Source organism: Hylobates moloch, unplaced genomic scaffold (genome assembly GCF_009828535.3).
Source record: "Hylobates moloch isolate HMO894 unplaced genomic scaffold, HMol_V3 SCAFFOLD_3, whole genome shotgun sequence".
Classification (NCBI taxonomy): domain Eukaryota; kingdom Metazoa; phylum Chordata; class Mammalia; order Primates; family Hylobatidae; genus Hylobates; species Hylobates moloch.
This window is the reverse complement of record NW_026652278.1, coordinates 13,884,760-13,907,413: the sequence shown is the minus strand read 5'-3', so window position 1 is coordinate 13,907,413 and position 22,654 is coordinate 13,884,760. Positions and strand designations below refer to the sequence as shown.

General features: G+C 37.8%; 1 protein-coding gene across 9 annotated transcripts; it reads right to left on the bottom strand.

The window, feature by feature from the left end:
* Positions 1-1,149: 1,149 nt before the first annotated feature.
* On the bottom strand, positions 1,150-22,276 carry TIAL1 (TIA1 cytotoxic granule associated RNA binding protein like 1). Of its 9 annotated transcripts, none has more exons than XM_032176418.2 (13): positions 21,991-22,257; positions 18,981-19,042; positions 13,733-13,829; positions 8,211-8,360; positions 7,921-7,975; positions 7,671-7,758; positions 5,690-5,765; positions 4,460-4,568; positions 3,378-3,473; positions 3,187-3,271; positions 2,817-2,940; positions 2,348-2,487; positions 1,150-1,529 (listed from the first exon to the last, which is right to left on the bottom strand). In XM_032176418.2, exons 3-13 carry the CDS (start codon positions 13,742-13,744, stop codon positions 1,403-1,405), a joined length of 1,062 nt encoding a protein of 353 aa, XP_032032309.1. In that variant the 5' UTR covers positions 13,745-13,829; positions 18,981-19,042; positions 21,991-22,257; the 3' UTR covers positions 1,150-1,402. The 9 variants fall into 9 exon arrangements, 8 of the variants coding, with proteins under 8 accessions (XP_032032309.1, XP_058291941.1, XP_032032293.1 ...); XM_058435958.1 differs by having other exon boundaries at positions 8,211-8,309; XM_032176402.2 differs by lacking the exon at positions 18,981-19,042 and having other exon boundaries at positions 21,991-22,259.
* Between the last annotated feature and the right edge of the window lie 378 nt (positions 22,277-22,654).

Genomic DNA, 22,654 nt, shown 5'->3' with positions numbered 1-22,654 from the left:
CAAACTCTGCACACATACAACTTAAGCCTCTGCTCAGGCTTACGATACCATGCACACCGCCCACAAGGAAAAAAATTAATTGAAAATAAAAGCCACAACTCTGTGTACTATTTAAACTGAATATCCAATTATAAATTGGTACATTGAAGTGTCTAAATAAGATGTTTTTAGCAATCTTGTTAAAAAAATTCTTGGGCAAAATATATCTTAATTTTTAAAAACACCCCAAGATTTTTTAAAAACACTTGTACTATACAACTTATAGTAACCTTGAAATTGGTTTACAAGGTTTTAATCAAGGTATTTACATACCAAGTAATGTAAAGCAAAAAAAAAAAAAAGAAAAACACAAAAAACTAATTCCCAATGACATTTTAGAACATACTAATGCATCAAAGATTGTATGAAATTAAAATTAAGGCTTTTTCTGCACAATTTGTGTAATTTTAATTTTACATAGTAGCCAACCTTGGAAATGTCAGTCTTAACATTCTGATCAATCCACTGCATTCAATGCAGTGGAGTGTGTTAAGTGTTACTTCAAATAATTACATTGCTGCTACTTCTATGTTGAAGCATGCTTTTTAAACACTGTAGTTATTGAATATTTACAATGTGTATCATTTAAACTTCATGTAAAAGCACAAGTATGACTGTCTGACTTCAATACAAACACCATACTTGGAATTTCCCCCCAAAATGAAATGTAAAATACTACAATTTTAATAATCAACACTTTTGGAAATTTTAAAAATATGTCTTAATGTGGACCACCAACATTTGCTCAAGTAACTCAAACAATGCTGTTCCTTTTTTAGGGTGCAAAACTTCCGTCTGGCTTCAGTTTCTTTAGGCAAAGAGAAAGAAAATATTTCCTCCAAAGCGACTCCAAAATCACGCATTTCTTCTGAATATCACACTTTTTCTCTGCTGACTTCAAATGTGGTCCACCTCAGGGAAGGGGAGGGGAGTATCAGGATTCAGGATGAACTTATATATGATTCCCAGGTTTTCACGATCCTCCCTTTTTTTGCTCTTTTAAAAACACAGTGAGTTAAAATACTGAACAGCAAGATAAAAATGGAATAGTATCTAAGAATCAAAATGTATTAGCCATTTTTCCTATTATATCAAAATTTGTAGTCAGAATTGTCTTTATTGACTTTATTTTAGTTTTTGTACACAAAGAAAAATCATGTTCATATCCATCATGAACAAAAACTTAAAAAGGCAGAACTAGAAGACATGTGTCCTTCACCAAAGCAAATCTGTGCTAAAGGTTCCAAACATTTCAATTTTTAAAATAAATATTTTCATTTTCCGATGTCTACTTTCATGTCTTCAGAGTGTCACAGGAAATCGAAGCCTATCATGAATTACAATTTTTTTTTAGAGTCCTGGCTCACTGTGTTTGGTAACTTGCCATACCATATCCGGCTTGGTTAGGAGGAGGTATTACAGGGGGAGGAGCTTGTCCTTGGGGAGGCTGAGCACCAAATCCACCCATCCAAGCAGCAGAAGGTGATTGACTTGGAAGAAAAAAAACAAATCTTCAGCAAACACAAGAAAAAAAAAAATCACATATGTATTTACACAAAAATCAAGCAGAGCCTAATCACAGAATAGAAAACCAGAAATCAACACACCTACAACAAATAGAAAGATCAAATAAATAAATGATATATGTGTAGAATACATATTCCAGTATTAGTCTTCGATATTTTTAAGATAACCACAACTTAACACAATGATGTCTGAGGAGTATCTGCAAACTAATTTTTTAAAAACTGTGAATGATTCAACACATCATCTATTACATAAGAAATTTTAAAAACACAAGTTCATGTTGGAAACAGTCTCAAAGGAAGAAATCAGAAAATAAAGGTATGGCCTGGCCCTGGGCAGGGGAATTACAAAGGAGGAACCCACTCTATCAACAAAAGAAAAAAAAAAAAAAAGCCAGTTACTTTGTATCACACAAACCTCAGATTTCTCACACATACCACATAGGCATAAAACCATCAAACTTCTAAATATATCTGGACAAAGATCTTTTACATGCAAAGATAAATAAAAGTGTATCAGAAATGTAAATCAAATTCTGCCAACTGCTTACAGGGATCATAGGACACACTAAATGTTGCCCCAATCCCCCCTTTCCACCTAGGTAATGAGAAGTAATTTCTTAGCCTCATAAATCATATTTTGTTAGATTTGTTTCTATAATGCTCATAATGCCAAATAGCTCAATGTATATAATTAAAATAGATTCTCCCTAGGAAAACACACTTTTATTTACTTTGTCAGAACCATATGTTTCAATACTGGAAAAACCCAAACAACTTACTCTACTCCAAATCCTTGTTGATTCCATGGTTGCCCGTATACTCCGTAAGGCGGTACTTGCCACCCATTTGCCATATACTGTCCATACTGTTGTGGGTTTCCATACACTTGGCTCCATTGGCCCCACTGACTATAGTCGACCTAGGAAAAAGCAAATTATTGTTTTAGGGAACACGTAAGAAACACCGTATATGAAGAAAGAGTGGGAGACAAGGAAGAGAAAAACTAAGTAAGCACCCTTATGTGAATAGGACTCTGTTATTTATCATTGTCTAAGTTTATTGGGGTGGTGACACCTGTGAAAAGAAAGTATTAAGATTCAGTTAATACCGCAAATAATCAATTTTGAAATACAATCAACTGAAAGTAGCTATTTGCTTTATTTTATTGTTTATTTTACAGAGTTTCCAAAGCTTTTATGTGACATGTAAGATGGAAACCTTAAAGAGTGCTATGAAAAATCGAATTACCTGTTGGAAGTTTTTAGTCATATCAGGAGATTCTTTACCCCAATAGCATTTAACCACATGTCCTTCAATCGTAGTACCGTTCACTGAAACAATGGCATGGGCTGCACTTTCATGGGTTGAAAATCTAAGAAAGAAAAATGATACGGTTTTGTCTTTTATTTTTTAAGAACCTCACACAATAAATAACATGGAAACTCATCAGTTTATACCTGCAAGTTGGTATTTTTTTCTAAAGAACATTAGGCAGGTAGCTTAAACTTCTATACTGCAAAGAAGCACTAAAATAACAAACACTGATACCCTGGGGAACATAAGTGAAAGGAATGAATCAAATGTAAGAGTAATAATGATATTTCAAGTAGAGTGTTACCTGACAAATGAATAGCCCTTTTCTGGGAAAACTCTTATTTCCATAATTTGTCCAAATGGTGAGAATGTCTGTCTCATAAGCTGATCTATAAAACAAAAACATACAAATAAAACATGGCTGATGTGTACCATGAAATTCGTACGAATAGTAATGAAGCTCCTCAGAGGTGATTAGAAAATCAAACACTGTACCTGTTAACCCAGACGCAATTCCTCCACAGTAGACAGTACAATTTTTTGGACTTGACTGGTTTACTACATCTTCAAATCTCAACTGCTTAGTGTTGTCTGTATGCAGAAACAAAACAAAAACGTTGACTGTTATATGGTACTATAAAACTGTCTTTTGTTAATTACTATATACTATTAAGATATGCCTCAGGCCGGGCGCCCAGCACTTTGGGAGGCTGAGGTAGGCAGATCACCTGAGGTCAGGAGTTTGAGACCAGCCTGGCCAACATGACGAAACCCTGTCTCTACTAAAAATACAAAAATTAACGCAGGGCACGGTGGCTCACACCTGTAATCCCAGCACCCTGGGAGGCTGAGGCGGGTGGATCACGAGGTCACGAGTTCGAGACCAGCCTGACCAACACAGTGAAACCCTGTCTCTACTAAAAACACAAAAATTGGCTGGGTGTGGTGGCACACGCCTGTAATCCCAGCCACTCAGGAGGCTGAGGCAGGAGAATCGCTTGAACCTGGGAGGCGGAGGTTGCAGTGAACCGAGATTGCACCACTGTACTCCAGCCTGGGTGACAGAGCAAGACTCCGCCTCAAAAAAAAAAAAAAAAAAGATATGCCTCAATGGGAAGAGAAAATATAATTTTTCTTGATGCTATGTTTTGACACAGACTTGATCTATAAAATCAGGTGATTCACAGCTCCAAAAATACTATACCACAGCCCAATTATTTGCAGATAATGAAATATAAAATGAAATAATTAGTGTCTTGCAACACTAATTAAATAACTAAGTCCAGCCTGGACAACGTAACCAGACCCTGTCTCTATAAAAAAATTACAAATTAGCTGGGCATGGTGGCGTGTCCCTGTAGTCCCAGTTACTCAGGAGGCTGAGGTAAAAGGATCACTTATACCCAGGAGTTTTAGGTTACAGTGAGCTAAGATCATGCCACTGCACTCCAGCCTGGGCAAGAGAGCAAGACCCTGTCTCTTAAATAAATAAATTAGAAATTGAGACTAGATGAATACATGATACATGATTTTGTAAATAACCTATAATTTTAACATATACAATGAACATATCTTACTTTCTTGTGTACTTTTAGGTGCAGGTGGTTTACGTGTGGCCCAATTGGTTCGGATTTGACGACCACCCAACCACTGACCTCCCATATGCACAATCGCATTTTCTGCATCCTATGGATCAAAAAGAAAGAAAGCACAATCACAAAGAAGAGTGATAAGACTCAGTAAGATGAAATAAAATATCAGCGCTGCTGGTTCCAATACAAATCAGTAGATGAATTTACTAAACATCCTAAACAAAACAAAACTGAACTATTACCAACTAGAAAATGATTTGAACTTGAGTGATTCAATCTAAGCAAAAACAGAATACTCTGGCCCTTTATCTTACCACTTCAATAAAATGTAGATGACCTGTAATGCCAGCACTTCGGGAGGCCAAGGCGGGAGGATCACTTGAGGTTAGGAGTTTGAGACTAGCCTGGCGAACCCAAGTGAAACCATGTCTTTACTAAAAATATAAAAATGAGCTGGGTGTGGTGGCACATGCCTGTAATCCCAGCTACTTGGGAGGCTGAGGCAGCACAATCGCTTGAACCCGGGAGGCAGAGGTTGCAGTGGGCTGAGATGGCGCCACTGGACTCCAGCCTGGGCAACAGAGCGAGACTCTATCTCAAAAAAAAAAAAAAAAGGTGATTTAAGTTATTGAAACTGCTTTAAAATCAACGCCCACTTTATTATTTAATGTTACAGTTAACGCAAATGCTTACTTTGGTACCTCTTTTACAAAGAATATATGCAAAAATCAAGATGAATTGCTTAAATTTTTATTTACATAATTTGTTGTAGTCATTAACATCCCAGTTATATAAGAGTATGAATAATAATTTAAAAGGAAGAGTTAAAACTGAGATTTTCAGTTATATAAGAGTATGAATAATAATTTAAAAGGAAGAGTTAAAACTGAATATATTTTACCTACCCTCTAAATTCTCAGATTAGCTCATCTGTCCTAGACTTAGGCTTTACTTCTAAATCCATCTGACCTTTACCAATGTACAAACGCAATTTTAATAATCTTCCTTATAGTATAATCATTTTTTTTCTAGCTATTTATTTTCGAGTTTATGAAAGAATGAAATTATACTCTATTATTAAAACATATATAACATTAGATAAAAGTTGTGTTTGTAGTTAACATTCAAGTATATTCAAGTTTTAGATTCAATACATTAAGTAACTAATGACTAAATTTAGTATTAAAAAATATAAATTGAGATGGAAGAACATACCAGTTTGTTATAAAAAGATACAAAACCATAGCCTTTGGATTTTCCAGTTGCCATGTCTTTAACTACCCGGGCATCCCTGTGAAAAGAAGCACAGCTAAATGAGGGAAGTAAGAGCCACCCTCAAAATAAAAACTAAAAGGAACCACACACACTGTATTGTGAGCATTTTTAAAATAAAATTCCAGTTAGCCCTAATTAACTACAACCATTCCTGAACTCTCCCTAATGCTTCTTTACCTGTTAGAAAAAAGCAGTAGGACAAAAACATGTAATAAACATGCAACCTAATCAAATAGCCTGTGCTTTCTAAACTAAATGCTCAAATTTGAAGATTAATAGGAACAACAGTTTCCCTTTCTAATATTCTATTTACTAGTGTCCTCTAAGGTTTACTGATTCTATAAATTACTGTAACAATACTAACTACTTTACCATGCAATCTCTAAATAGTTAAATGTCTTCTGCCTAGTGATACAAAATATATGAAATATTAAAAAATTGAAAAAGAGGAAAAAATAGGAATTAAAAAGGCATACATGGCCTGTTAACAGATTTCTTTATTTTTCTTGGTCAATTCTCTACCATCATTTTGGAGTTTGGGCAGCTGTAAATTTTGAAAAATTGACATTTTCAGAAATTTAAGAAAGGAGAATAAAAAACTAACAACAATGCTAAGCACACCAGTACGAAAACAACAAATTTACACAGAAATTTTAGTGAGTAAGTTAAATGATTGGAAATATAGAACTCCACTGAATATAGAATGTTAAAATGTAAATACTAAAATATGTATATATAAATAATGTATAATAAGAATAAATAGAAATGAGAAAAAAAATCTACAACTGAGTTCCAGTGTGCACAGTTCCTTGCAGTTAGCCTTCAAGATCCTGTCCATTCTTATGAGCAATTCTGCAAAATAACCAGAATGCTATTACTTTTAATTGTGACTTGGACTTAAGAAAAACTGCAGGTCTCAGGTATAAATAAAGATTGAAAAACAGCAACCTGTATTATTTTTATATTGATTTTTAAAATAGTACTACTTACCACATTTAGATTAAAAAGCAAAGCAAATATCAAAACAGAAAGTTAAGAATTAAATCTTTTAAAGAAATTAAATCTATAGAACAACAAATTGTAGAGAGAAAATGTTGTTCTTAGTTGAAACACTTTCCTGTAAAGTAGTACTAAGATGTTTAATTTAAATCTATAGGAAATATACAAAATAAACTGATTTTAATCAGAAAGATAAATTATGATAAACATTTTCTACAATTCATAACCATTTTTAGTTTTCCAATATATTTTTTACCAAGTAACAACAGTAAAATCTGAGCATAAATGTTGTTAAAAATCAAACCACATTTGCCTCTTAACTAGTAGAATCAAATATCACTAACAAAAACATCTACTAATTAATCCCACATTTATGACTCATACATTGAAACATTTTAATAGTATAATAGTACTTTTCACTTACAGCTAAAATATCAAAAACACATTTATCATAATAAAACATGAACATTTCCAATTTAACCACAATATATCCAAGGATTTACCTACTCTCCCCCATTTATAAATTCCTCCTATAAAAGTTATTGAACTCTTACATAGCATAAATCACATTTACTTTTGATTAACTCATTATCCTAAACCACCAAATTTTGAAAACATATGACAAAAAGCTAGACTTTATAAGTTTTACCATTGAAACATCTGCTTCAAAGATAACAAACAGAATCACTTAAATTTTTTTTAACATATTATACACAGGATTAGATGAAAACGAGACCCCAAGACACTGAAATGACATTAACATTTTCAACAACATCCACTACTCAAAACAAACCAAAATAAATAAATAAAAAACAAAACAAAACCATACTAACTAGAGAAAGAAAATCTTAATTCAATTACAAGTTAATCATATACAATTCTGCCTATCATGACTGAGTGTAGTACTGATTATGATACTTACGATATTTTACCAAAGGGGGCAAATGCTGATTTGATATCTTCTGTTGTAATTTCTGGACTCAAATCCCCAACAAACACATGGAAGTGATCTGAAATCAGAGCATTTGGTAATCAAATACTTAAGAAGTCAGCCACTAAAACCTTTTTAAGGCAACTCTAGAGGAGGAAAAAAAAAAACCCTATTTAAGCCGGTAATGCCTCCTGGATAATTTCAGAACTCTTCCACAGTAAAATGCAGCAGGAGTACTTACTGGAAGTATCTTTTTTCTGGCTACTTGGTGTGGTTGCCCAGTTTACTTTGACCTCCTAAAAATAAAGATTATATTTAATAAAATTATTAGGCATGTCATGAGTTACAACACTTACCACTTATTAAATCATTTATCAAGCAGGGTTATTTTTGTAAAAGCACTAAGCTGAATAAAGCAAAACCATCACTCAGCAGCCGAATATCTGTTCAAAAATTTGCCTAGAAAGAATACAAACTAGTTTGACATGCAAATATATGTACTCATAAGGCGCCATCATCCTATTATCTTACCTTTCCCAAAATTTTTCTCCCATTCATAGCAGCTAATGCAGCAGCTGCATCTCTGTGTTCATAAAATTCCACAAAGCAATATGGGTCATTGCTTGTATGCTGCAAAACAGAAAATCCAACAGAAGAGTTGACCCTTCTGCTATCGGGTTGCTGAGAAGAAAATCCAGGAAAAAACATTACTGATAGCTAGGAATGTACAAGGTGAGACTGCATAAGCTTATGAAAGCCTAACACTTTTAAAATAAGATTTAAAGCTAAACCTGACTTTGCACCTCAGAATACTGCTGAACTCAAACGGAACTATAAAAGCAGTTGTAGAATCATGAGCATTAGTATTAAATGAAAATAAAGAATTCTGGTGAAGTGTGTTAAATATAAAATAGAAGATTATATTAAACCAAACAAAACCTCTAACTCAGATCTGATGAGGACCACTCCTTACCACTACTTTCCTTCTCCAACATTATTTTAAAAATACGTTCTACTTATGCATCATAGTCCTCTATAAGTGGTATCCCAGGATACAGAAATACAGCATGAACCAACTTTATAAACTACTGATCAAAATTAGGATCAATACTACAAATGATGGAATTCTATACTGCTACAAAGACTGAATTTTATTGATTTCTTTTCTGGATATGGAAAGAATGAAAATAAAAACAGGAAAACTTAAGCTTTATAACCAGCTACTGAAATGAATTCCCTACCTTCCAAAACAGTCTAATGTACTGAAGATTCTATATACTTTGAATTTGGTCTTCCAAAGATCAGAGAAATAACAGCAGTGATCAAGAAAAGAGGTTCTGAAAATGTATCTGAATAAAATATTCCAAGACAAAGCTATAATTTTACATCATAAAAACACCATATAAAAAATCTATATTAAATATATTCTGCAACCCTGTGCTTGACAGTAGTTACCTAAAACGCATTTATAAAGATGTGAAGTAGTACTACCTAAGCTATAGCAACATTCTCACCTGACAACCAAAGTAGAAATGAATTTCTATGAAACTGCAACCTATACTGAATAGCTGCACAACTGTACAAATATATATTTTTATGTAAGGCTAAAAACATCCATCATTATTCAATGTAAAATGCCCTATAAGAATAATATTTAAAATGTGGAATTCTAGTTGGACTTACAAGGGATAAATATACCAGATAAAATAAAGATCTTTTCAATCACAACAGTTTTTCATTCCAGGAAAGTTTTAGAAGAAAAATCCAAAATAAGACGTCTAAACAATAGTGGCAAAGGAACCAGAAGGCATTTCCTTGAGGGAAAAAAAGTGGGATCGTTAATACTGACAACAAAACTATGGGCTCTCATACAAAATCCTACTGTTGTAGCCACGTGAATGCTGTTCTTAAGAGGTAAAGAAAGGAAATGGGGGAAGACTTCAAATGAAAACATACACTTAAATTCTTGTAAAAGAGTTATGACATTTACTATAAATATTCATTGAAGAAAGGACATCAAAATAAGTAAGAGGCTAACATTGTGCTAATTGAGTTTTCCTTTCACTCCTATCTCTTTTGCCCCAATGGTCTCTAAGGAAAACATGGATAATCACAGCAAAACATACAGGGGTCCAGTGGTAGATCTATGATAATCCCATACACTTTAGGAAACTAGTCTACTCGTGAATACCGATTTCAAATCTATCTAATAGTAGGCCAGCTCCCAATCAGTGTATGCACGTGCATGTATATATACACATATATTCACTGACATCACGTATTTTATATATTCACATCACACTGCATTTCATCTAATTTAAGACACCATTTATTTCTAAGTCACATCCCAACTGTCAGAGATATTAAAATTCTAAAAAAATTTGACTTAGAATCAATAATATGTATTTGTATTATATAAGGAAAGCTAGAATCTATGATAAACAACAACATCTAAAGTAAAAAAAAAAATCATAAAACTATGGGGGAAAAAGGATTTTTCACATACTGAAATGAAATTTATGAAAGAAGAATAAATAGCTGCTAGATACTCTGTACTAGAGTTTATACCCTCTGGAAGCTTCTTATTTACACCACCAAGTGACATCCTAAAAATCAATTATGGGCTGGGCGCAGTGGCTCACACCTATAACCCCAGCACTTTGGGAGGCTGAGGCAGCTGGATCACTTGAGGTCAGGAGTTCGAGACCAGCCTGACCAACACAGTGAGACCCCATCTCTACCAAAAATACAAAAAATTAGCTGGGTGTGGTGGCGGGCGCCTATAATCCCAGCTACTCAAGAGGCTGAGGCAGGAGAATCGTTTGAACCTGGGAGGCAGAGGTTGCAGCGAGCCAAGATCGTGCCACTGCACTCCAGCCTGGGCAACACAGCCAGACTCTGGCACGCACCTGTAGTCCCAGCTACTCAGGAGGCTGAGGCAGGAGAATCACTTGAACCCAGGAGGCCAAGGCTGCAGTGAGCCGAGATCATGCCATTGCACTCCAGCCTGGGCAACAGAGCAAGACTCCGTCTCAAAAAAAAAAAAAAAAAAATCAATTATGGCTGGGTGCAGTGGCTCATGCCTATAATCTCAGGACTTTAGGAGGATGAGGCAGAGGCAGGAGGATCACTTGAGCCTAGGAGTTCGGGACCATTGGTAACATGGTGAAACTAATCTCTACAAAAACATTTAAAAATGAACTAGGTGTGGCGGTGCTGTCCCAGCTACTTGGGAGACTGAGGTGGGAGGATCACTTGAACCCAGGAGTTGGAGGCTGCAGTGAGCCATGATGGCGCCACTGCACTCCAGCCTGGACGACAGAGTCAGACCCTATCTCTTAAAAAAAAAAAAAAAGTTATGTCCCTACCTTATTTAGCATTGTCACCAATTTTTGTTGGATGACATAAAGGTCAAGACAGAGAAATATGAGACTTTACAAGTTCGAATCTAGGAGTTCTAGAATATGGATGTTACGAAAATTCATTTCGAGTCCCTCTACCCTTCAAATAGCTGAAAATTCATTTCGAGTCCCTCTACCCTTCAAATAGCTGTATGTATACGTGGGGTTTTAAAAAATACTGTTAAAATAAATCTTTATCAAATGTTTCTCAAAAATTTTCTAGTGAGTCTTTCCCCACTTTCTCACAACCAGTTCTCTCCTAAACCTAATTCTGTCGACTTCCAAGCCAACCATGCCACTGAAACTGCATGTTGAGCTCAACAATACTCTCTGCTGCTTCTGTGATTCCTTTTCTGTCCTAATCTTTACTTCCAAGCAGAATTCACTACAGTTGACCACCATCCTCCTTTAAACATTCTCTTCTCTGTCTCCTACCACACTCTGGTTTTCCTGTTTCCTCACTGTAGGATCTTTCTTCCCTTACTCAAACTCTAAATGTTGAGCTGGTCCAGGGCTCAGACCTCATGGCCTCTGTGCTCTTCTTTACCATCATTCTCTCTGTGAACTCATCTAGTCCCATGGCTTCAAATACCACTGCAAGCTTCAGCACTGGTCTCTCCAGAGTTCCAAACTACTTTATCCAACTGCCTAATCCAACTTCCACTTCGATGTCTAATTCATGTCTTAAATCTAACATCCAAAACACAATTCCTGATTCCCACCACTCCCCATGGTGGCATCCATCATGTCACCCCCATTTTAGCAAATAAATAGCATTACCAACTATACAACTGCATTAACATGAATCTTAGGGTATTTCCTGATTTCTTCCTTTCCCTATGTCCCACAGCCAACCCAGTCCTATCAATTCTACCTCCAAAATATATTCCAAATCTATTAACCTCTATGCTTATCTTGACTTCGGCTAGCACTTTCGAGAATAAGCCTCCATCATCTCTTACCTAGACCAGTGAAGTAAATCCAGATGTTTTTTCTCCTTCTGCTCTTGCCCGCTACAATCTATTCTCCATATAACAGTCATTCTCTACATAGAGTAGTAAGCTTAAAAATGCAAATCTTGGCACCTCATACCCCTGCTTAAGCCCCTCCACTGGTCTGCCACTGCAATCAGGGTAAAACCTAAACTATGTCATGGACCATAATGCCCTGTGATTCTGAATCCTGCTGTTAGACTCATTTCCCATAACTCCCCTCCATCCCTCACCAGATTCTAGCCATCTGTCTTTGATTCCACAAACACAAGTTCATTACCAACTCAAGACTTGTATTTGCTGTTTCCTCTGCCTCCAGCTCTTAACATAGATAGCACTATCTTGTTATTCATCTCAGCTCAAAGAGCTGACATCTCTCATCACCTAGCCTATATAGCACCAACCCTCCATTATCACAGAACTCTGTTTTATTGTCTTCATGGTTTACATCCCTATTTGCTTGGGAAACTGATTTGGCTGTCTCTCCATTATATCTCCAGTACCTTGTATAGTGCCTAGTGCAAAGGAAATTTTTGATTGATGAAAGCACAATAATTGAAGGCAGGAAGGAAAAATATAATACACCAGAACAAAATGATGATTGTCATTACTTGGGAAAGACAATCAAAAGGCCAATGCACTTTAAAGGTTTTTAACAGTTCTCCATTTCAGGATAAAACAAACTCCTCAGCACAGTTACTAGCCCCTTCCATACACTCCTGCCATCTCTTACGACTAATCCCATTTTAACTACAAGCATGCTATGGGTTCTATTTTTCCCTCTCTGTCTGAAGCACTCCTGCTCTCTCTAGCAACCTGGATCAAAGTTCCCTTTATTTGGAATCCCTTCTTCCCTCAATTCCTTTCTAGCCAGTATGTACTACTATCCTTTTAAGGTTTCCGCCTAGGCAGTGACTCCTCCAAGAAGCCACTCACTGACCTAAGGCTGTGCTGGATACACATTTGCTCCCACAGCACTTTAAGTTGTCTGCTTCTAGAGCATTTATTATCCTAAGTGCCTGCTAACTCCTTTGTCTCCCTACTAAACTGTAAAATTCTCTGGGTCAAGGAACTATCTTTGTTCACCAGTGTATCTCTAGCACTTACTGCACTATTTAGTACATAGTAAATAGTCAAAAAAAAAAAAAAAAAAAAGAAGCTGATCAATGAACAAAAACACAAGAAAAAAAGCCTAAAACATGACTAATCGGGTGCTGCTACCGTCTTAGCAGGAAAGTATAAAAAGGTAAGTATTTGCTACAGACACACGAGACGAACGGTGCTGCACACTACACACATAATAACCTCGTGTTCTCGCACATGAACATATGCTGTCTAAATCGTTAACATTCTTATTGGAATTGTATGAAATACTTTCCAATTTTTCACCATTCTGAAATGAGCTCTAATAATGTTCTAAAATCAGAATCACTTCAAGATAACCACACCATGAAGAATGACCGTTTGAGATTAACAGCACAGAAACTTTGCCCTCTTAAATAAAACTCCATTCTAAGCCTAGTTTGTCAGCCAAATCAAATAAGTCAACACAACACAAATCTCTCCACCAGAATAACTTGAGGCTTATAATGAAATTTTAAAAGCATGCTAATCAACCCATCATGCTAATTGTCAGCACATGGATCTGGGAAGATCTTACCTCTGTTATCATTTTACAGCTTTTACACGGTCCAATCTGACTGAACAACTGAAGTATAAGGACTTCTGTCACATCTCTGGAAAGGTTACCTACGTATCTGCACAAGAAAAAAACACGTTATCAGCAATTTTTCCTTTAGCTCTGGCTCTAATGTGTTATCATTTAATTCATCACCTTTTCTTTCTTTCTTTTTTTTTTTTTTTTTGAGATGGAGTTTTGCTCTTGTTGCCCAGGCTGGAGTGCAATGGCATGATCTCAGCTCACTGCAACCTCCGCCTCCCAGATTCAAATGATTTTCCTGTCTCAGCCTCCCAAGTAGCTGGGATTACAGGCGCATGACACCATGCCTGGCTAATTTTTGTATTCTTAGCAGAGATGGGGTTTCATCGTATTGGTCAGGCTGGTCTCGAACTCCTGACCTCAGGTGATCTGTCCGCCTTGGCCTCCCAAAGTGCTGGAATTACAGGCGTGAGCCACTGCGCCCGGCCACCTTTTATTTCATTTTAACTTCCTGTTTTCAACAAAATTTCTCCAATTAAACCTGATCCTATGAAAGTAAGATTAACCCTTATTTAGGAAAGCAACAATTGTTCTTAGGCCACTAAAATACCACTCTGAAAGACATTTAAAGAACAAATCAATGTGATCTTGTATACCCCAATGGCATTACTATTCTGTACCCTGGATATCATTTTCTCATCTTATTCTAATTGTTAAAATTTTAAACTGGTCTCAAGATAACTACAATTTCTAATTAAAAATAATTTATAACACACACACACACAAATACAACAAATACTAATTCATTAAAATATCTGATTGTAATAGGATATTAAACATAAAGTGAGTTTATCTTAGACTCCCAACCAAAGCAATTACATGAACAAAGAACAGAATTAAAGTCATAGTAAAACATACAGAGGGTGGAGGGTTTTTGTTGTTTTGCTTTTGGCTGAGTAAGGTTGTTTGCAATGATGTCTTCAATGTTTCATTTTAGGAGAGCAGGGTAAAATATAAAATTTCCTAGTCTAAAATGCATCAGAATCAACAAAATATATATGTATTTTTTTGAGATGGAGTCTCACTCTGTCACCCAGGCTGGAGTGCATTGGTGCAATCTCGGCTCACTGCAACCTCTGCCTCCCAGGTTCAAGCAATTCTCCTGCCTCAGCCTCCCAGGTAGCTGGGACTACAGGCGTGCACCACCATGCCCAGCTAATTTTTGTATTTTTAGTAGAGACGGGGTTTCACCATGTTGGCCTGGCTGGTCTCAAACTCCTGACCTCAAGTGATCCACTCGCCTGGGTCTCCCAAAGTGCTGGGATTACAGGAGTGAGCCACCATGCCCAGCCAACAAAATATATCTTAATGTAGATAAAAAAGCTAATACAAAGATTTCTTAAGAAATTCAGAGAAAAATTAAGACAAATCCAGGTATATTTTTGGCTATGGACACTTAAAAATTTGGGGTTTTTTTTCTAATTACAAATTGAATGTGTTTTGTGTAAAAGATTTTAACTACAGGAAAGTTTAAAAAAGAAAAGAAAAAAATGCTACTTCACCACACAGAGATGACCACCTTGGTTTATGTCTTGTACTATGGATTTATCTTAATTTATCTCAATAAATTGCCAAACACTAAAGTCTTTCTGGTATTCTACACATAATTCCTCAAATTTGCATCTGTTATGAACAACCTCACAAACCAAACAATATCTGTAAAATTTAACAAAGTTCATTCTGGAAAGTAAATTTCTTTTTCTACTTGTAATATATTACATCTGGAAACTGAGTATTAATTAAGACCAAAATAAGACTTGCAACATAGTTGCCACATTAAATACACAATATGCTTTAAGATGGAATACTCAAAGGGAAAAATAGACTGAGAAAGCTTAGGTTAAGTAAAAAACTGAAAAGATCCAATTAAGAATTAGTAGCGAGTTTCCAGTTAAGAATTTTATTGCAATGAGTACTAATAACCTTAGTGTACCTGCTCTAAAATTGAAACACACATCCAATATTACTTAAATAGAGGACTAAACAAGTAACAAACTGGTTTACGCCCACTATGCCATCTTTTCCATGTAATTAAAGAGCTGATCCATCAGCAGGCCAACGTAGTGACATACTTTTTCAGCAGGACTAAAAGGTTGTTGGGTTATAAACCAGCAATATGACTGCTTGCCCCTTCTTAACTCATAGGGGTTTGTGAGCCTGTATCTCTGAAATGATTTCCTTTTGTACAGAGTAGACCTATCTGTAAGAAAAATGAACAAGTGACCGGGCACGGTGGCTCACGCCTGTAATCCCAGCACTTTGGGAGGCTAAGGTGGGCAGATCATGAGGTCAGGAGTTCGAGACCAGCCTGACCAACACGGTGAAATCCTGTCTCTACAAAAAATATAAAAATTAGCCAGGCATGGTGGCGCGCACCTATAATCCCAGCTACTCGGGAGGCCGAGGCAGGAGAATCGTTTGAACCTGGGAGGCGGAGGTTGCAGTGAGCCAAGATCGCACCATTGCACTCCAGCCTGGGCAACAGAGTGAGACTCCATCTCAAAAAAATAAAAAAAATAAATAAAAAGAGAGAGAGAGAGAAAGAGAAAGAGAGAAAGAAAGAAAGAGAAACGAACAAGTGATCTTGAGCTTCTAAACATTGTGCTCCTTGCCTAAAGGGCTAGTTAACTCATTTCTAAGAGAAAAGAAGAATGGATAAAACTGGTTTTCACATATTGAAGCTAGCTAATAACAAAATTAAAATAGAATTATCATTTTAATATAACACATTTTAAATGATTTAAATAGTTTTAAATTTCCATTACTGTTTAAACATCGATTTCTTCAGGAAAAACTGTATTGGCATTAGTTACCTTCTGTATCTAATAGTCACAAAAAAAGCCGTCACTGCTTAATAAGATCTTTATTCCACCAGGTGTGGTGGCTCACGCCTGTAATCCTAACACTCTGGGAAGCCGAGGCAGGTGGATCACTTGAGGTCAGGAGTTCAAGACCAGCCTGGCCAACATGGTGAAACCCCGTCTCTACTAAAAATACAAAAAATTAGCCAGGCGTGGTGGCGGGCGCCTGTAATCCCAGCTACTTGGGGGAGGCTGAGGCAGGAGAATCGCTTGAACCCGGGAGGCAGAGGTTGCAGTGGGCTGAGATCGCGCCATGGCACTCCAGCCTGGGCAACAAGAGCGAAACTCCATCTGAAAAAAAAAAAATAAATCTTTATTCTAAGTCAACCTATTTCCCATCAGTTATAGATCTTGAAGAATTTCTACAGGCATATTTAGATACATTAATTTACATTTCTAGCACTGAAGGCAAAGATGAAAATGTTAATATCTAAGTTTAGAATGTCATGAAATATTTATTTAAAAATCCAGTGTTAAGGTTTCCTATTTTTCAAATTATCTCCACTAAAAGTGTTAATGCACCAAACTAAATTTCAAAAACTAACATGAAAGGCCTTCCATAACAACACATACAATATCTTAATTTACCAGGATTAAAAGGCCATGATTCACTATATAATTTCACCTAAACTTTACCCAAATTTCAGACTGCCTTTTCTTTTACTGAGTTCTTGTACCCAAATTTCAGATTGCCTTTTCATTTACATTTGCCTTCGTGCATCATAATACTTGAGAGACGTATTGTATAGCTTTTAAAATACTGTACTATTCTATGTACCTTTACATTATCATAAAATAATCTGTCCCAAAGTAAATACTAACAAAAATATTTAAGACAAAGTTCAATGCCTGACCTAGTAAGATCATCTCTTGGTAGTTCATTGAAATGATATCTTTATTCTTTCCAAATTATAGCTTCTACACTTCACTTTCTTTCTGCTCTGGTTATGATATAGTCAAGCTAAAGTTCCAAGTCTTTAAATATATAATTGCTACCTAAAGAACATACACAAAATAACAGAAAAAAGACAAATGGCTCTAATTTTTGTATTGAGAGGTCAATTCAAAGAGTAAACACTTAGGAAATTCCAAAATTATTTTTAACTCAAGGAAAAAATTTAGAAGAGGCATACCTTAGAGTCTATTTTGTCTTCTAAGAACAGGAACTGTAGGAACTGAAGCTTTATTAAAAACTGAAAATGACACCTTTATCCCTAATATCAGGGTTAAAATCCAATTTGAGGCTAAAAGCTTAGCAGTTTCACAGTAGGCAGAAATTCACATTGCCAAACTACTTCCTGTGTCCGACTGGGCAGAATTTTAAGTTAAGAATATCATGCCTTTCAGAAGACTAATGACACTTTTTCAACACTGAATGTGCTCTCACTCTGAAAAGAGTAGCCCTACCAAGGCTGAAATTATCAGCACTTTCATACAAAAAAACTATAGCTAACTTTCCATAACAGTTTTGCTTTTGTTCTTGACAAGTCCTATACAAGAAGAGATTTTGCAATAATATCCTTCAATAGATCTTTAATTAATTGTTCAATTTGTCAGTAAAGTATTTCATTTTAGGAAGAAGGCATGATGGAAGATAGCTGCAGGAGGTACAACTAAATTGACCAACTATATATGAGATATTCACACACACACGCACACACACTCACTCACTCTCTCTTACTTTAAAGAAACAAAGAATATGATTAAGTTGAATTTGAATGAGGGGCTTGATTATAGCCACAGTATAGCCAAATCCATGGTATAGCCAGTCAATTTTGTAATATTTTATAGAATTCCCTTCTGCTTTGCTCTTAGATGTTCAGATTATAGTCTAAATCATTAGCTTATTTCCAGGAAGAAAGAATAGCCTTAAAGGAAGGGATTGCGTAACATGGTATTACACGAATTCCTAGCAATTTTGATGCATCAGATAGATGAAGAAAATAAAATAAGCTATAATAAAACACTATTACAATTTAGTGTCATATTGTAGATTCAGATATACCATGGATCAAATCACTGCACTACAAAGCTACACACAACCCAAGCCTGAAATGTGTGTCCCACAAGGCAGGTGTCAGACAGTCCAGTTCCAACACCAGTATTACACAGCATGATCTTGTTTGTTTTTTTAGATCACAAGTTACTCAATGCATAATACCCCAAAATAAATGTCAAATGAGAATGAAGAACATCAGAAAACAGACCTTTAAAGCAACTATTATGACAAATAGAAATTTAGGCTCAACATCAAAGCAATTCTTGCCACTTTAAATACCATCAAATAAATTAGTAATACTGTAGGTAATGAATATTTAAAGACCTACCTAGGCTCTAAACACCATATTGTTTTCTGAAGATAGAACCATATGTCTTAGCTTGTGTGTGTCTGCAGGAAAAAAACCTCACTAGTAACACACAGGCATCTTAAGGAAACAATTTAAGATAAGCTTTGTTAAGAACACATTCTTTTAAAACATACTGGCCACTTGAAAAACCTAATCCATAGCTCACAGTGTAAAATATAAGATCTCCATAAACAAAATAAAACCCTACTAGATATCAATGTCTAAAATCATGTTCAAAGTTTTCATCATGTTACTTATATCTAATAGAACCCTTTGAGAATATGTAAAACGTACACTTCGAAAAACTACTATGCATTATTTGTATTAAACTCTAATAAAAATCCCAATTGTGAAACATTTGCTTTTATCTCAAGATTTTACATTTGAAGGTTTTAAAAAATATATAAAAGTCAACAGACTGCACCACGCGTGACAGTAATGTCTGCCTACAATCTTAGTTCAACCAGCACTTTTAAAAAAGAACTTAATACTAATTTAATGAAAGAAGTATAATCATTGTAGAAATTCTGAGTACCTCTTATGTTCCAGGCAGTGAACTAAGTGCTGTGGGGGTAAGACCTAGGAAGATGTAGTAGTCCTTCTCTTAAAAAAAAAAAAAAAAAAAAAAAAGTCCCCATGGAAAAGGGTGGGAGAAGGAAAAGGGAAGACAGAATAGTGAACACACGTACTGACATACAAAACAACAGAGCTTAAGATGTTTATTTATTCATATGAACATATGTCACAGTTTTAGAGAACTGTAAACATAGACAACTTAACTGTGTTTCAAAGAAAGAACAAGAGATTAGAGAAGGTAGAAGAAGGAAATAAGTGACAAAGAAGTTAGCTTATTATTCCCCTGGAGAAACTCTGATAGGGATGAAGACAAGGCAGATGCAAAGATAAATAAAAGACATCAAAAAAGCACATTCTTTAGCACTACAAAACCAGAGATTCCTCTTGGTAAGGAACAGATACAGTAAATGAGACCCCTGCCATGAGTATTTACCATTCAGTGTGTGATGATACTTCAGATTTTTAGATACAATGTAACTTTTATCTTTGTTAAATACATGTCAGCTAGTCTTTAAGGCTAGCTTTCCCAGATGCTTATATCAAAGTACACATTGTAACTTAACACCAAGTCTTGGCTTCAACAGATGTTGAAGGATAAATTTTTTTTTTTTTTTAATTGTTTAGACGAAGTCTCACTCTGTCACCAGTCTGGAGTGCAGTGGTGTGATCTCGGCTCACTGCAACCTCCGCCTCCTGGGTTCAAGTGATTCTCCTGCCTCAGCCTCCCGAGTAGCAGGGATTACAGGCGCGTGCCACCACGCCCAGCTAATTTTTGTATTTTTAGTAGAGACGGAGTTTCACCATGTTGGCCAGGAAGGTCTCGATCTCTTGACCTCGTGATCCGCCCACCTCGGCCTCCCAAAGTGCTGCGATTACAGGCGTGAGCCACTGCGCCTGGCCTGAAGGACAAATTTCAAGTGTGTCCCAATTCTTTCTTCTAGGGAGAGAAGGCAGAAATGGAAGACAACACAAAACACAAAGACGTTCTATTAAGCAGGCGTTTCATTGAAGCATTTGATGTGCTTCAGTAGGCCTCAGATTCTCAAAACGGGATGGATACTTTAGTGAGACGTTAGAGAACACATTTATCCCTATACAAGGCCACACCAAAACAATCTCTATCAATACTGAACATCTATCTTCTTTACTGAGCATCCTTTCTTTGGTAGGAGTGAAGAGATGTGAAGCTAGTCAAACTTCTCGAGTGCCCCTCCACCTTCATCTATTCCCTAAAAAGCAATTTCCCCATCAGACAGCAGAGCCAAGTGGACTATGATCCTATCAATACCAGGAGAGGCAAGAGAAACAAAGTAGCGATCTGACTCCTTGGTACTCAAGGTAGGAGTGCTAAACCTGGAGAGGCCGGGAAATTAGGGTGCCCAATTTAAACATTTAATTAAAAAGTATTCAGACTTAAAAAAAAAAAAAAAGATGCAGAGGAAAGGAGTGCCACACTATTCAGAAAGGAATGCAAATGCTGAGTCATCACTCTTCATTGCGAAAGGAAGGAAACCAGAATTAAGTGGTTGGAAGATGGAATTCATTCATTAGATTGAGCTTCAGGTAAAAAACAACAGCAAGACAGGACAAAAAGCGTTCAGAAGACACACATCAAATAGCGGATGAAGACATAATTTTAGCCAACTCTGAAGGTTTCGACGCACAAACAGATTAGGAAGAGGCAACACCTAGAGAGCAAAAGGAGTTTAACAACTGGTTGTCAGTTTAGCGTAGGGAGCGCTCAAAGTAAACTTCTTTATCCAAGAAGGGAAAGATGCTCGGGCAGCAAAAGGTATCCCTTATGCACTTCAAAAGTAGCGGGCGCTAGGCGGGCGTTTCTGACAGCGTGGGCGGGGGCACGTGGGGCATAAAGAGAGAATGGGGCTTGAGTGGTGAAAGACTGTCCTGCTTCCTGCGAGAGCTTAGCTGGGGAGAAGAGCTGGGAGCGACTCGAGCTGAGGACGTGGAAGGGGTGAGTGCTAATTCCTCAGGGCCCGCGAGGCCCACCCCCGGGCCCACCCCCAATCCCACCCCCGCCAGGCCCTTCCCCCGTGGGCGCCGGCAGCTCCAGGCCCAGCCCAGGGCGTCCAACGCGGAGGGGGTGCAGGAGTTCTCCTGGGCCTGACAGCCTCAGCCGTGCAGAAACCCGGCCTAGGGAGGGCATGCAAAGAAGGACGCCAGAGAAAAAGGTCGAGACAAGCCCCAGACCCCAGGAAGTGACTGTTTGGGGGAAGGGAGGATTTCCTTCCCAAGGAAAAGGGGACAGATGAGGAATGCACTTCGCGTCCACGCCGCCCTTGTCAGGGAGCCGCCTAGAGGCCCGGCTTCGGCCCAGTCTCTCCTGCTCCCTCCCCTAGCGTCCCGCGGTGCCCGGGCCTCTTGGCGCCTGGCACCCCTCGTCTCGGGTACTCACAGAGTCCGGGGCTGCCCGTCGTCTTCCATCATGGTGGGTGCGACGGAGCGATCCCGGGACAAGGGGGAGGGCAGGGTTGGGGAGGGGAGGGGGTGGGAAGGAAGGGGAGGGGGGCTCTGGGCACCGGCTGGGGACAGAGGAAAAGGCACCGAACCCTGCTCTCGGGCTCTCTCCCCCCAGCCCGCTCAGGACACTGCGCTCCAACCAGGAGGAGCAGGAGGAGGAGGAGGATGAACAAAATGGCCGCCGCCACCAGCCAGGCAGGAAACAGGACAGAGCGCAGGCGCGACCCGCCAGGTCACCGCTCAGGCCAGCCGCGACAGCCTGCAAGGGGGACGACTAAGGGGAGAGAAAAAAGGGCCGCCGAGGAAGCCCTGGGACCCGCTCACGACGGATCACGTCGTCGCTGTGGGCCGCTGGCCGGCCGAAGCCCAGCTAGCTCCAGGAGAGATCGGGCAAAAAGAGAAACGCCGTGAAGCCGAAGTCTCTGGGAACTGTGGTCCTGGAAATGAGAGAGGGAAGCACTTCTGCAGAGGACTTCTGGAACCTGTAGTCAAAAGGAGCCGCCGGCGCCCGCCCGCGCTGGGACGTGAAGAGGAGACTTCTGGGTAGTGTAGTCATACGTGAGGACGTGCGACGACCAGGAAGTCGGAGGGCTGGGAGG